The following is a 14,558-nucleotide window of genomic DNA, read 5'->3' on the forward strand; positions in this document are numbered from 1 at the left end:
AGCCCGGGCCTCCCGGGGCCCGCCCGTCCCCCGCGTTCCTCCCCGCGGCCTCGGCCAGGCCGCAGCCCCCAGCCCCGGCGACCGACTCGCCAGGATCCGCCCCATCGCGGCGGCCCGGGCCCAGCCGCTCCTCCCCCGATGATGTCACGTCCCCGGCCGCCCCTCGGCCGGCCGCGCCGCCCCGCCCCCGCCTCCCCCGGCCCCCAGTCCCCTGGGCCCGCCCGCTCCCGCCATCCCTCCTCCCGCCGGCGCTCCCTCCCTTCGACTCCCGCTCCCCCGGGAGCGGCGGCGGCGGCGGCGGCGGGATGGCCCGGGCCCGCGGCCAGGCCCCGGGGAGCGGCGGCCGGCGGCGGCCGCGGCGGGGCGGCGCGGGAACCGGGCCCCGGGGGGAGTCGGCCGGGCTGCTGCTGCTACTGCTCCAGGTGCTGCCGCCCGGGGCTGCGGCAGGGCCGGGGCGCCGGGGCACGCGGGGAGCCGGCGGCGGCGGCGTCTGCTGGCCCGGCGCTGCCCCTGCCTTTCCCCGGGACGCGCGGCTGCTGCTGCTCCTGCCGCCGCTGCCGCCGCTGTCGCCGCCGCCGCCGCCGCCGAGCTCCGCGCCAGCAGCCTCCGCCTCCCGGATGGTAATCAGCGCCCCGCGCCGGCGCCGCGGGCGGGCGGGAGGTGGGGGCGGTGAGGGGGAAAGGGCGGGCGGCCCTGCGCCCCCGCCTCGCCGGAGGCAGCTCCCGGGGCGCTCGCCCCCCCCCCCCCCCTCCGACGACCGCGGCCCTGGGCAGCCGCCAGAGCGCGCCTCTGGGGCGCCTCCGCGCGGACCGGGTGCCGGCTCCGCTCCCGCCCTCCCCGCCTCGCTCGCAGTCCGCCCGCCGGCGCTCAGGCCGCGGGGGAATCCCTCCATCTCCCCGCCCCGCGCCCCGGGAGGGGAGGGGACAGCGCCGGCGCTCGCGGACCCGCTTTCTCCGAGGGAGCGCCCGAGAGGCGAGCGCGCACTGAGACGCGGGGACTGGGCGCTGCGCTGAGCTCCCGGAGGCGCCCGGTGCCGTCGGGTCGGGCCGAGCCGAGACGCCCGCAGCCGCGGCGGGACCGCATTCCCGGCGGCGGGGGCGCCCACCGACTGCGCGCCCTTATGTTCCCCGCGCAGGACACTCTGCCCCGCGGCGGGCTGAACCTGAAGGAGGAGCCGCTGCTGCCCGCCGGCCTGGGCTCGGTGCGCTCCTGGATGCAGGGCGCGGGCATCCTGGACGCCAGCACCGCGGCGCAGAGGTAAGCGCTCGGACGCGACCTAGTGCGCTCGGGCTGGAATGCTCCGCGCCGCCTTCGCTCAGCCTGCTGAGCTGCTGGGGCGAGGGGGGGGGGAGCCCCCAACTCTGGACAGTGCCGGCAAGCTCTCCTGCCCACCCTGCCCCGAGTGCCTCTGCTTCCTCCTGAGGCTGTGGGGCGGGCCGGGGCGGGGCTTCTGCCACCTCTGCCGCGGTCCCGGCTTTGATTTCTGGTTTCTGACTGTCGCTCCGGGGCCGGGCGGTCCACGGCTCTAGAGTAGAAGGTATCCCCGCTGCCTGCTGTCCCTGAGCCATGCCCCACAGCCACCGGCCGTCAAGGAACAGCCAACCCCTCCTTCGTGGGCAGTCCCACTGCCTCTCCTTGTCCAATTCCGCGGCTCTCTGCCAGGAAAGGCACAAAACCCAGCCCCCTTTCTGCTTTCCCACGCCCCTCAGAGTTGAAGGAGGGGGTGTGCCAGAGCCAGAGAAGCGGCTGGGGGCTGAAGAGTAGGGAAGAAGCGAGGTGGGCAGTCGACTTGGCTTGAATGATTGGGGCTGGGGCTGGGGCAGGGCGCTCAGGTCCCGCCTCTCCTCAAAGTGGTTTCCTGGTGGTCCTGGGGGAGGCAGAGGGTCCCTGGGAACCCAGCACCCATGCCCATCTCCTCTGACGCCTTTGCAGGAGTATGGGCAGGGGGCCTGGGTGGGGAATGGACTCCTGGATTTGGGAAGGAAGTTTAAAAGGTTTGTTGACCTGTTCCTCGTAACACCTGGACCGCGGACTTGTTGTGCCCCTGCTTGTGGGCGGTGCGTGTGTGTTGGGGCTGGGAGGGGGATGTTAGCTCTCCTGCCAGGAGTTCTCAGTGGTTGGGACTAGGGAGGTGCTGCCTCTGCACACCTCCAGGGCACTTGGGAGCTGGGCTTCCCAGGGGTCTGAACAGCTACTTGTCCAGCAGCCTGAGGGGATTCTGATGGGGGGGAGGGGGGTGCCAGGGCAGAGCAGGTCTGGCACCCTGCCCCAACATTCACATCCCCAAGCCTGTTCAGGGGACACCAACCCGAACCTCAGCCCTTACAGACACACAGGCACTTGGGAGCTGGGCTTCCCAGGGTCTGAACAGCTACTTGTCCAGCAGCCTGAGGGGATTCTGATGGGGGGGAGGGGGGTGCCAGGGCAGAGCAGGTCTGGCACCCTGCCCCAACATTCACATCCCCAAGCCTGTTCAGGGGACACCAACCCGAACCTCAGCCCTTACAGACACACACCTTGTTTCATGTGTGAACTGAACCCTGTGTTTCTGCACCCCTGTCCTTTCCTGATTGTCGGAGGGAGTGCTGGGTGGTGGGGGGGGCGGCTCTCTCTGGAACTCATCTCTTCAAGAGGAGAGGGTCTTGCCGATGAATTAATTTACATAGCTTTCCTCATGACATAACTATATATTTCAGAAAAATGGGTAAGTAGCAAACCAAAACCCACCTTTTCTAATACAACAACCGTTAACGTTTTAGTGTATTTCCTTCCCATCTTTTTTCCCATTCACATTCCCCCCGCCCCCCCCCCCCCCGGGCTGTGTATACAATTCTGTATCCTGCCTGTTTTTCTGTTGGTTCTGGTTTTTTATTTAATTTGAGGGGGTCCGTTTCTTAATGGGGGCTCCCTCTTTTTCTCCACCATCGGCTGTCGTGAGAGCTCCTTGTAAGAGTGGGTGAAGAGGTCCAGTGGGGCCTCGGGGGTGTAAGTCCCTTATTTCTCTCCCACCTGCCCCTCTGCATCTGTCTCGAGCCAGCAGATTTGATGAGGGGGAAGCAGATGCACAAGGAGGCAGTGCACTTGTAGCCTGTGTAGTTACAGAAGTGCAAGGATGAGGCCCTTTGCCAGGGGATCTGACCAGCAGGGGTGTCATCTGCATGCGGGCATTCTTGAGTGGCACTGAGGTGTCCAGTCTGAGTCCCCAGGGCCACATTGCTGGGACTCAGTAGGCTTCCCCAGTTTGGCGAGGGGGCATTTCTTCAGGCCTGGGCTCCTTCTCTGCAAGTCCAGAGACTTCTGGGCCTCAGGGCACAGACTGGGAGGCCCTGCCCCCATTTGGGGGACTCTGGGCCCCCTCCTTCCACAGGGGAGCACGCTGAACCTTTCTCCTCATTCTTCTAACAGCAGCCCGTCGTCTCTCCAGTTTGTGTCTTGGTCCCCAGTCAGTCCTCTGCTCTGGTCTTTCCCTCCTGAAACAGCAACAACCAACCTTCCTTTGTCTGCCCCTGCCTCTTCAACCTCTGCCCAGCTCCGCCCCGTCGCACCTCTGGGAAACGTGCCCAGGAGCACTTTTCCCCAAGGCTGCTTGGGATCTGACGGTGTCCTTAATGCCTTTGCCCCACAGCCCCCTGATTGTCAAGGCTTCTAGACGTTTCCTCACTGTCAGAGGTCAACTTTTAACAGTAGCACTCCCTTACCCTCCACGTCTTTCCTCCCAGGTTTGAAGGTTAACCTCCCTCCCCGCCCCACGTCAGCCTCCTAGCCCACTTGCTCTAGCCCCAGTCTCTCAGCCCCCCTCACTCCAATCATCTGCCATGCCCTGCGGGGACCAGAGCAATATTTCCAAAGAACTTTTCTCCACTCTGTTCCTCTCCAGTTAAAACCTTCAGTCACCCCTACTTCCTCCCAGGTATTCAGCACTCAAGGTTCATCTCCGTCTGGCCCCAAACTCCCTTGGAGCCCTTGACCTGATACATGGCATCTAACAACGCCTCTTGAAACAGTTCCCCTGGCCCCAGCATGCACTAAACCCACTAAATAAAGTCTTATGGTCTCGGGGACCACCCCTCACCCCAGCACCTCCTCCGTTTGCGCCCTCCCATCCAGACCTCAGTTCTTAGTGCTGCCTAAGGATACTGGCCGCAGTATCAGTCAGCCTGTGCCCCTCCAGCCTGTGCCTTCCTTTAGGGCCAGGATAGGGCTTGTTCATCCTGGTGTCCTCAGCACCAGGACAGGCTAGAGCAGTCAGCAGGGGGGCCAACGAGGATCTGCTGAAGGACACAGGAGTGGATGTTAGAAAGTTCCCAAATCCCTTTCTGCTGGGCTCCCCTCTCCACGTCGGTGGACTCCAAGATCCACCTGACTCCAGGAACCAGGTACTGGGACAGCCAAATTGTACAGAAGGGAGGGGTGGAGAAGGCCCAGGACCTGCCCAGATGGGTAAGGGAGGCTCTCTGCCAAGAGGAAGGAAGTCCTGAGCAGAAGAGGGGTAGGGAGAAAAGAGGGGCTCCGTGCCCTTGCCCTGGAGAGGCAACAGGGGAGGGAAGGGAAGTCGGGTGCAGAGGGCTGGCAGCAACTTCTCAGTGGGGAGCTCTGTGCAAAGATCCCTGGCCAGCGCTGTGACTTCATCTCCAAGCCGCAGGTCCCAGCCCCAGCCCGTGTGCCCCGGATGACCCTGCAGACCACGTCCTCTTGCTGAGGTGCGCGGCCCCGGCGGCAGCCCAGGGAGACCCCTGCGAGACCCAAACCCGCCCTCCGCCTTGAGCTGGTCCCAGCACACAGGCAGGCCCTGAGAGGGAAGCCAGCTGGGGCTGCCTTTCCTGTAAGCAGCTGCAGGCTGGCCTCCCTGCTAGGAAATGCTTTTGTTTGCTTTAATAATTAATAGCCGCTCCTCAGCCTGGGACCTGGCAGGCAGGCCTGTGGGTGGGTGGCGAGGGAGTGGGCAGAGAGAAGCAGGGTGGGCAGCCCTACAGCTGGAAGGGTGGGCAAGAGGAAGGGTGGGAGAGCTGGCCAGTGAGACCCCTTCCCTCCCACCCCCTCACTGGGGGACCCCCGGTGGTTGAGACATCTTCCCGTGGCAGGTGAGCCCAGCCGATGCCGCAGCGGGAATGGGGATATGAAGCAGTGGAATGGGGCAGTGGGAGCAGGGGATACGAAGCAGCCCCAAAGCCTCCGCTCCCGCAGACGCCTCTGGACACGGTTCCAGAGCCTCGGGGTCCTCCCGGTGCCCACACCGTCCAGGTGTGTGCGCCCCCGTGAGCTGCCACTTTTATCTTCCTGTTTGGTGGCACAGCTGGGCTCTGGGCATGGTGGGCCCGGCAGGGCGCAGCCAACAGATCCTGTGCCGGCCCCAGCGTGATGGTTATCAGCAGTCCCAAGGGGCCCCGGGGAGGTGGGGGCCTGCAGGGAGCAGGGCCAGCGGGACACTTGGAGGAAGAGAGGACGCAGAGAAAGGAGAGACCCATGCGGTGGTGCCAGGATGGGGAAAAGAAGAACTACGATTAGCAGAGACTTTAGGGAAAGGGGAGGCAAAAGGATGAGATACAGGAGACATGCTTTTTGTTCCACACCTCCTGGGGGAGGGCAGGTTAAAAGCACCCCCCCCCCCGCCATTACAGATGCCTTCGGGGCTTGTCCCCATTTCCCCAGCTCCCCAGATTCCAAGGTGGATCAGGCCCAAGCCAAGACATTGCTCAGAACTTCGGCCTGTCCAGGCGGGCACAAGTGGGGGGATGGGGAGGCGGGAGGAGGTGTCTCTGGGGGGACGCCAAACTCCAGCCTCGGCCCCTCGTCCTCTGAGGGTTTGGGAGGCTTGTTTTAGATTGCTCGTGTTTATTATAAGCGTGTAGTCAAGGACGTAAGGAGCCCCAGGTGACCTCCCGAGGAGACAGCTGAGACTGTGAGATGCTCTCTGCCCTGGAAAGCTGTCGCGGGGTCCAGCAGCTGCCTGGAGAGGAGTGCACCCCGCTCAGCCTGGCCAAGGAGCATCTCCAGGGGGGCCGCTGTGGCCCCAGCAACAGCAGCCAGACAACTCTGCAGCCCCCAGCGTGTCCCCGCACGCATCCCCCACGTGCTTTAAAGCACAGGCCACCTGAATGGCCCCGGCTGTGAGGGTCAGGTTGACCTTGGGGTCAGCTTGAACCTGGATTTCCTGCACATTGCTCAGGAAGCCCACGTGCATCCCTGCCTGCTACAAAGCAGGTGTCCTCAGACCCTAAAGGAGCCGCACCAACCAGAGCTCTTCTGTCCCAGCCGCCTTTAACTTCTGGGCTGTTTCCAGAACAGAAGCTGGCAAGGGGGCAAAGTGGGCCCTGGCAGAAATATGAAAACGAGCCCTTTGTCCCCCCACATCCGGGGTCTTGAGCACAAGAGCAAATGCCCCGCCACCTCAGCCCACTCCAGAGTCGACAGGAAACTGTTCTGAACATTTTGTCGAGAACAGTCTTTTGAAGAAAGCCAGGAGATGGGGAGTTCTTTCTGGAGCCTCACAAAAGTGATCGACGTGGCTGTTTTCGTCACTCAGCTGCGTTTATCTGAAAAAGGCGCCCATGCGGCATGCTCTGTGCACTAACGATGCTAAGTGAACGAAATGTCTCTGAATTATAGGCTCCGGCAACACATGCACCAGGTGAGCCAGGTTTTAGGCCTATCCGCCAAGTTGCACTCAGTCCCTTGGGCTGTAATTTTACTGGCTTCCCACACACCGCGGGCCTCCCGATGGCTGGTAGTTGGTACCCCACCCAAACCCCCTCCGGACCCTTGGTAAAGGGTCTGCTTCCCCTGCCGGCATCTGCCTCCCGGAACCTCCGCAGGCTGCCAGGGCCCGCTCTGCCCGCTTGCGCGCCAGGCCGCAAAGTACCTTAGAAACGCTGCCCCGGGAGCCCTCAGCCAATGGCTGAAGTTGGTGGATGACTACCCCAGCTCCTTCCTCCAGCCCTCTGGCAGATAACTCTGCAGCACCTGTTCTAGACTGTTTCCAGAGCTCCCAGCCGCCTGAGCTGCAGTTGCCCAGGGCAGTAACTTGTTGATAAGGCACCCTTTAGGGAGTGCCTTTCCCTGTCTCATTCCCCAGCCTGGCCAAGTGTTTCCTGGAATCACCGTTTGCCTTTGAAGCCTTGCCTCTCCAGACTTCAGGGGCTCTACTCCTGCTGCCCTTCTTTCTTGTAGATAAAGGATTCATAGCCAGAGACATGCCTGTAGTTTCTCCCCGCATCCCGGTGGCGGTCTTGGGCAACCCCATCTTGGAGACCACAGAATCAGAGACATTGGCCTTCATCCACATCCGTCTGTCTCTAAGCCAGTAAGAGAGCAGACAGTGGCCCCACCTCCCACCGGTAGCCCACCTGCACCCAGCAGGGGCTCTCAGACCTCTCTGCACCCCTGCCCCCCCCATGTCTGTTTTCTGAGTTTGAGCCAATCTCTCTTTTCTTCCTTTGTGTTCTTTCATCTTGGTTTGTTTCCTCATTACAAGAGCAAAAGTCTCTCCTTACCCCTCCCACCCCTCTCCCTTTGGGGCTTGCACTCCCACTTCGGGATGTTGATTGGTCACCTCCTGCATGTTGGGGGTGCAGGGTGCAGGGGGAGGGCCAGGAAGGAGAAGGAAGGATAGTCCAGACCTACCTCACGTTCTTGCTGATGTGCTGACCCTTATGTCATTCTCTGTCTCTTGCTCATAGGAAATACCGGAATGCCTTTAAAGTAAAACGTATTCTATTTCACCTTGACCCTCTCACATGTCCAGCCAGAGTATGAGCAGGGTGAACTGCAGACACTCACAGACCAGGAGCGAGCCCTGGGTGTGCCCAGCAGGGGCCTCGCCCACTCTGCGGTCCTCACCAGGTCTGCAGGGGGCTGGAGCTGTTCCTCATATTGTTCTGTCCTTGTTCACCTGATAGTAATCCTGTCGGGAGCTGTAAACTAGCCACCTGTCCCACTGTTTTGCCTGGATGTCTGTGAGCCAGGGAAGAGGCGGGTGCCTCAGACCTGCTAAGCAAGGTGGGGAAGGGACGATGGTGCTGGGCCGCCCCAGGAACGGAACTGAGCCTGACCCCACTTTGGGGTAGGGCACAGGTGCGTGAGGCAGTGCAGCTGCTCTGTGTCCCCCAGCTGGCAGCACTGGGTGCTGGTACGCAGGCCCCAGGCAGGGGGCAGAAGGACCTGCTCTCTTCTCTCTCCCTGGGTTTCCTGACCTCTCTCCCCAGGAATCCCCTCTTGGATGGAGGGCAACCCCGTGAAGGGAGTTTGGCTTGGGACTTGGGCCAGACTTCCTAGGTCTGGTCCTTAGAAGCCTGGCAGGAGCTGGCAGGCAGCCAGGACCCGGGACTGACTGACATTTGCCAAGAGGGATGGATGAGAGAGGCGCATGCCAACATCATTGATTTACTCTTGGCCTGGAAGTGCAGGGGTGTCTGTGAAGAAAGGGTCCACTGAGTGGTCTAGGGGATTGCGTTATTGCTCGGCATCCACCCCTTGTCTGTTAAGGCCCCTCTCCTTGGACCTTCCATCCCTGCTGCCTGAGAGCCTTCCAGACACCTTCCCTAGGCTAGCTGATGGAATAAAGGGCACAGTGATCGGGGAGGGCTCCACAAGCCCACCCTTCTGCCTTTTCTCCCCTCAGGTGGTCCTGGAACCTGACCCTGGGAGCACCTCCTCCCACCACCCCTAAACTGGTCCTGGGGTCAGGGTTGCTGCCTCATTAGCATATGCATCAACAGTAATCAAGGACCTGCTGTGATCAAAGCTCTTCGGGCATCCCTGCTTCTGGCAAATGGGAAGCAGGAGGGTCAAGGCCAGGACTTGAAAGGACCGGCAGCCTGAAAGGGAGGGGAGGAGAAGGCTGAGGAAATGGGAAGCTGGAGGGGGAACATCCCTGCAGAAAGGGACAAGTGGTTGGTGAGGAAGAGAAGGTGTGGGTGGCCCTCCTCCAACTCCTTGATCAGAGAGAAAGAAGACCATCATTTCTGCCTCTGAAATCAGCATTTCACATGGAACGGTGAAGCTCTCAAGTAGGCTTGAGGAGGTAGAACACTGGTCCTTTCATTGTATTTACTATAATATGTAGAAGGAAGGGCGCCTTGGTGCCTCAGTGGGTTAAGCGTCCGACTCTTGATTTCGGTTCAGGTCATGATCTCATGGTTCGTGGGATCTGGGCTCGAGCCCCACATAGGGCTTTGCACTGACAGCACAGATTCTGCTTGGGATTCTTTCTCTCCCTCCGTCTCTGCCCCACCCCTCCCCACCTTCTGTGTGCTTGTGTGCACAGTGCCCTCGCTCTCTCTCAAAATAAATAAACATTTAAAAAAATCCTGAATATATATGAGTAAAAACATAATGAGGCTCTCAAGCCAGGATATCCCAGATATTATGGTTTTGCATGAATATCCCAGCACCATCACCCTCATCCTATCCGCATCCCTGGGGCAGCTTCTCTTTCCCACCCCACTGCACCCTCCCCACAGGCATCATCTTCTAAGCCCTGCCTGGCTTCAGAACCTTCTGGTGGCCTTTCCTTGTATTTATCAAACTACATCCCTCAACATCCATTATCTCACACAGTTTCTCAGAGTCAGAAATCAGGGAGCAGCTCAGGGCTTCTTATGAGGCTGCAGTCATCTGAAGGCTTTGCTGGGGCTCGTAGATCTTCTTCCAATGTGGCTCATTCACGCTGCTGGCAAGCTGAGGGCTGGGAGAAGACCTTGGGTCTTCTCCATGTAGACCTTCCACATGGCTGCTTGAGTGTCCTCACAAGATGGCAGCCAGCTTTGCCCTGGGTGGCTGATCCAACAGAACAAGGCAGAAGCCACCGTGTCTTTTATGACCTAACCTTGGAAATCATATGCTCTCATTTGTGCTGCATCCTATTGGCCACACAGACCAACCCCGATACAGTCTGGGAGGGGACTACACAAGGGCGCGAATGCCAGGAGGAGGGGATCATGGGGCACCATCTTGGCTACCACACGCGGGAACGCCAGCCTGAGCCAAGTCAAGTAAGGTCCATTCCTGGAGGGTGTCCCAGGGCCCCCCACATACACTTGTGCACGCCACGAAGCCTCATTTCCCGGTGACTGTGGCCACAGCCACCTTTTCTGGAAGGAGGATCTGAAGCTACGAGAGACCCAAGGAACACTCTTTTTTAAGAGTGGCCCGGAGGAGAAAGTCTAAACTCCATGGCCTGGCTTTTGTGTCTCCGCAGTCTGGCACTACCAATGCAACTTTTCTTCTCTTCACTTCACTTCACTTTCTAAAATCTAGAAATCTAGGGGCGCCTGGGTGGCTTGGTCGGTTAAGCATCCAATTTCAGCTCAGGTCACGGTCTCGCGGTCCGTGAGTTCAAGCCCCGCGTCGGGCCCTGTGCTGACAGCTCAGAGCCTGGAGCCTGTTTCAGATTCTGTGTCTCCCTCTCTCTCTCTGACCCTCCCCCATTCATGCTCTGTCTCAAAAATAAATAAACGTTAAAAAAAAAAATCTAGAAATCTAAAATCTAAAATCTGGTCCAATGACACCAACCCTCACACCTACAACCATTTCTCATGCTGTTTGTTCTGCCCCTTGGCCCGCTGCAACTGTCGAGCTCCTAGTCACTCCTCAAGAACCAGGGGAACAGCCACCGTCTCCGTGAAGGCTTTCCCTCACCTCTCACAGACAGAAGTGATTTGCCTCTATAGATTTTTTGCATAATAACATCTTTTGGGGAGTACCCACCACTGTGCCTTGTGCTATAGCTCTCTGTATCTGTCTTCCCTCCCTTCCAGGCATTTAATTCTGGCCCCACTCAGTGCCATGCGTCCAGTGCTTGGTACGTCGTTGAGGCTGAGGAAATACTTGATGAATAGGGCCTTTGTTTTCCCTCTGCTCTCACCCAGGCCTTGCTTCTAGGAATCGTTTCGGATGAGCCAGGAAAAAGTCTGGGCAAGGCTAGACCAGAAGGTCCTTCTGCCCAAGGGAACCAGCGTGTATCTTTCCTAAAGTGTGAAGGCAGGTCCCTATATACCTACGGAGGACACCCCCTGCCTTCAGACATAGCCCAGGTTGTGGGCCGGGCAGATTAGTGGTCCTGCACCAGTTTAATGTCACGGGCTGGGGTACAGTGGGTTGTTTGTTCCAGAACCTCCTAGCTGCCCCCTGATGCGCTAAAGGGCAGTCACAGGTGCCTCTGGTCAGTTAGATTGGCCGCTCATATATGTGGTTTTAGAGATCAGCCTTTCAAAATGTGGGGCCCAGGGGAAAACCTGCCTCCACTGCTGCCTGCTGTGACACTTGTCGCCAGCAGAGCAGGCTAGGGTGACCACCGTCTGGGGAGCCCTGTCTAGAACTGAGATCTCTGGCAAAGGCAAGGATGGAATGGGCCCATCCAATCTAATTTCTTGCCTAGACTCTTGCCATGTCAGACCCATGTCCTGACCAGCTCACCTTCCTGGTCGGAGGCGATGGGGTCTTTCTCTCCGGAGGGCACTTCCGGTGGTTTTCCAGCTCCTTTCCTCCTCGCAGTGGCGTGGGCCTGGCACGCGCACATTTTGAGAAGCAGCCCCCCTCCAACCTCAGGAAATCCAACTTCTTCCACTTCGTGCTGGCCATGTATGACCGGCAGGGGCAGCCCGTGGAGGTGGAGCGCACAGCCTTCATCGATTTCGTGGAAAAGGACCGTGTGAGAGGCTCGTGGGCCAGAGCATGGGGTGGGGAGGGAGGGCTTCCCGGAACCCCCTCCCACTGGGCAGTTGAATGGATAGCCCGTGAAGGGGCGGGCAGAGAGGGGGGTGGAATGGATGGAAGGGAGGGAGAGGGCGTGGGATGAGGTGGGGGTGGGGGGGTTGAGGGGAGGCTGGAGGATCCACGTGAACACTAAGCATCCTCCCCATCTTGTCCCTGCAGGAACCTGGGGCTGAAAAGACAAACAACGGGATCCATTACCGCCTCCGATTGGTGTATAACAATGGTGAGTGACGCCCAGAGGAGGTCTAGGATCCCCGAACCTTGTGTGACGTAGAAGGCCCCATTCCTCCGGCGGAGGAGGGCCTGGCTCCAGGTGGGGAGGGTGTGGCGTCATCGGGGAGGCCCCAGCAAGCCCTCTCCACCTCCCCACCCTTAGGACTTCGGACGGAGCAGGACCTCTATGTGCGCCTCATTGACTCCATGTCCAAGCAGGTGAGCCAGCCCAGCTCAGGCCCATCCCGCCCTCCTCTCGGACCCCATTTGAGTGTGAATCCTCATCCCTGCCCCCGCCTCCCCCATGCTGCTCCTCCCCACTGGTCCAGCCCCCACACGGCAGGAGGGTGTGCATGGCCTTGCCCTGCAATCTGGAAGAAGGTAATATTTGTACAAAGGCTCTTAGGTTGCCTCCCCTAGAAGCCCAGCCTAGAGGGGCATTCAGGTGCATGGGCTTTACTGGGGAGCAGTGGAAAAGCACTCAGGAGAAGGGGAGAGAAGGAAGCAGGACAGAGAAGGCTGAGCGGGGCTCAGCAAGGACGTGGTCCCAGCTGGAGTCTAGCCTCAGCCTGATCCGCAGGGAGCTCTAGAGACGGAATGGCACCGAGTTGCGCCCCCTTGAGGCAAGGAGGCCAGGATTCTGTATCCTGTATCAGTCAGTCGTTGGCTGCGGACCACTCCCAAGGGGAGAGTGTAACTTTTGAGACATTTCCAGGCTAGGCAGTCCTATGTGCTGAGGGCAACTCTCAAGAGAAAGCCCTTAGCAGCCTACACTAACCACAGCTGGGGGATGGGAGCACTGGTCCAGGAAAGGGGACCGGGTGGGACCCCAGAGCTTCTACTGCAGATCCTTAGTGCCTTGCTGCCGTGGAAGGTCACAGGAGGCTCAGAGGCCAGCATAAGGAGCTTGGGGAAATTGAAATCTGAGTAAATCCCTGTGGATCCTGCCAAAGGCAGGGCCCCAAGACTCAGGGCTTCTTCAGAGAAGTTGTGAGTGCTGGTAAGGAGCAGGGTTGTGTCACAAATGGGCCAGTCAGTGGCCTGGAATGCAAGGTGGAGACGCGCTTTCCCACAGTCTTCAAGTAGCCTCCACCCAATCCCCGGGCAGAGGAAGAAGTGGTTTATTTCTAGAAAGCCTGTGGTCACCGCGGTGTGGGAGGCAGACCAGGCAGTGTGGCAAATGGGACCGTGCAAGGGACAAATGTGGAAGGGGTTGGAAGAGGTCCAGAGAGACAGGGACCCCACAAGTAAGGGCTGGCCGGGAGGCGCAGACGGCTAGAAACTGGGAAACCAGAGCTGCGGTTTATGAAGCTCGCACTCCCTGCTTCGGGGCAGAGCAGATGCTAAGGGACCCACGGGGAGGCTGATAGAACAGTGCAAGGGGGACACGCGGCCCTGGGCTGAGGACACGATACGGAGAGCCCAGAGGGACAGTGCCTCTGAGCAGGAGGCAGAGGTCCACTAGGGACATGGAAACAGTGGAGAAAAGAGTGTGTCTACCCCACCAACAACTTGACCTTGGTCCTTGTGGTCTGGGGACATCCCCAGCCTCAAACAGAGCTGGCTCTGGGAAGCGCGGCCTGCGGACAACCAGAATCTGTAGACCGACCTCGTGACACTCTAGCCCATCCCGCCCCCCACTGTGGTGGTCCTGATTTGGCCCAGATCCCAGCTCCTGCTTTGCCTTCTTGGGCGCCCCAGAGGCCCAGAGCAAGTTGGAGGGCATGATCTTCCCTGGGGGCAGGGCTCATCTCTTCCCTCCACTTGGACTTGAGAGGAGCCTCCTTCCCCTCGAGCCTGTGCGCTCCCCCTCTCCCCCCAGGCCATCATCTATGAGGGGCAGGACAAGAACCCTGAAATGTGCCGAGTGCTGCTCACTCATGAGATCATGTGCAGGTGAGAAGGTTTGGGTCACTTGCACCTTGCCCCTCAGTCCCCACCAGGCCCTGCCCCTGACCACTGTCACCCCCCTCCTCCTCCTCGCAGCTCCCTAGGGAAGCCGGGTGGGGGAAGGCGGTGAGGGAGGAGGGAGGCCCTTGAGCACAGTGCTGGCTGAAGAGAGGGTCCTTGAGGCCCCATTAGCCTGGCCTGTTTATGTGGCTTCGCCAAGTGTTTTTGTAAGAGAGGCCTCCTGCCACCACTGGAAAGCTTAACTAATAAAGCTCAGGGGAGGCTTGCTGGGGGGAGGGGGGAGCAGGGTTGGGCCTCCCGGATTAGCTCAGGAGCTAGAGAGAGGAAACTTTGCTGCTTCCTAGGTGAACCTCAGGGTGCTCCCTCAGCGGGGTGGGGAGGGGGGGCAGGGTGGTGGCGGGGGGCGGGGCACAGCTCTTGGCTCCCCTTCCCTCGTTCCCCAGAGCTTGGCATTTCTAGGCAAGGTCTCCTCCAGAGATGCCAGTCGTACAGGGTCCTGAGAGGCACTTCTTCATGCATGGAGAAGAGAATAGTATTCAAAAATCTGGTTGGGACACTGGCTACCTTTGGGAAGAGTAGTGACAAGGAAGAGGCATGAGGGGGTTTCTGGGGCTCTGATCACATCGTCACATTTGGTCTGGGTGCTGGTTGCATGGGTGGGTTCACTTTTTGAAAATTTATGAGCTGCATGCTTCCAATTTGAGCTCTTTTCTATGTGTATA

General features: G+C 59.8%; 1 protein-coding gene across 2 annotated transcripts in view; it reads left to right on the top strand.

Annotated features, from left to right (window-relative positions):
* The first annotated feature begins 290 nt into the window (after positions 1–290).
* EBF4 (EBF family member 4) overlaps positions 291–14,558 on the top strand; it is a 61,566-nt gene continuing 47,298 nt past the window's right edge. For both annotated transcript variants that reach the window (XR_003423940.2, XM_027069720.2), the window contains exons 1-6: positions 291–620; positions 1,136–1,257; positions 11,491–11,647; positions 11,872–11,935; positions 12,089–12,144; positions 13,748–13,821. Coding sequence is in view for 1 of the 2 variants with exons in the window: in XM_027069720.2 (XP_026925521.2) it covers positions 306–620; positions 1,136–1,257; positions 11,491–11,647; positions 11,872–11,935; positions 12,089–12,144; positions 13,748–13,821 (788 nt within the window). In the remaining variant the exon portion in view is untranslated. The remainder of the gene's footprint in view (positions 621–1,135; positions 1,258–11,490; positions 11,648–11,871; positions 11,936–12,088; positions 12,145–13,747; positions 13,822–14,558) is intronic.

The sequence above is a fragment of the Acinonyx jubatus genome, chromosome A3, assembly GCF_027475565.1.
Source record: "Acinonyx jubatus isolate Ajub_Pintada_27869175 chromosome A3, VMU_Ajub_asm_v1.0, whole genome shotgun sequence".
Taxonomy (NCBI): Eukaryota; Metazoa; Chordata; class Mammalia; order Carnivora; family Felidae; genus Acinonyx; species Acinonyx jubatus.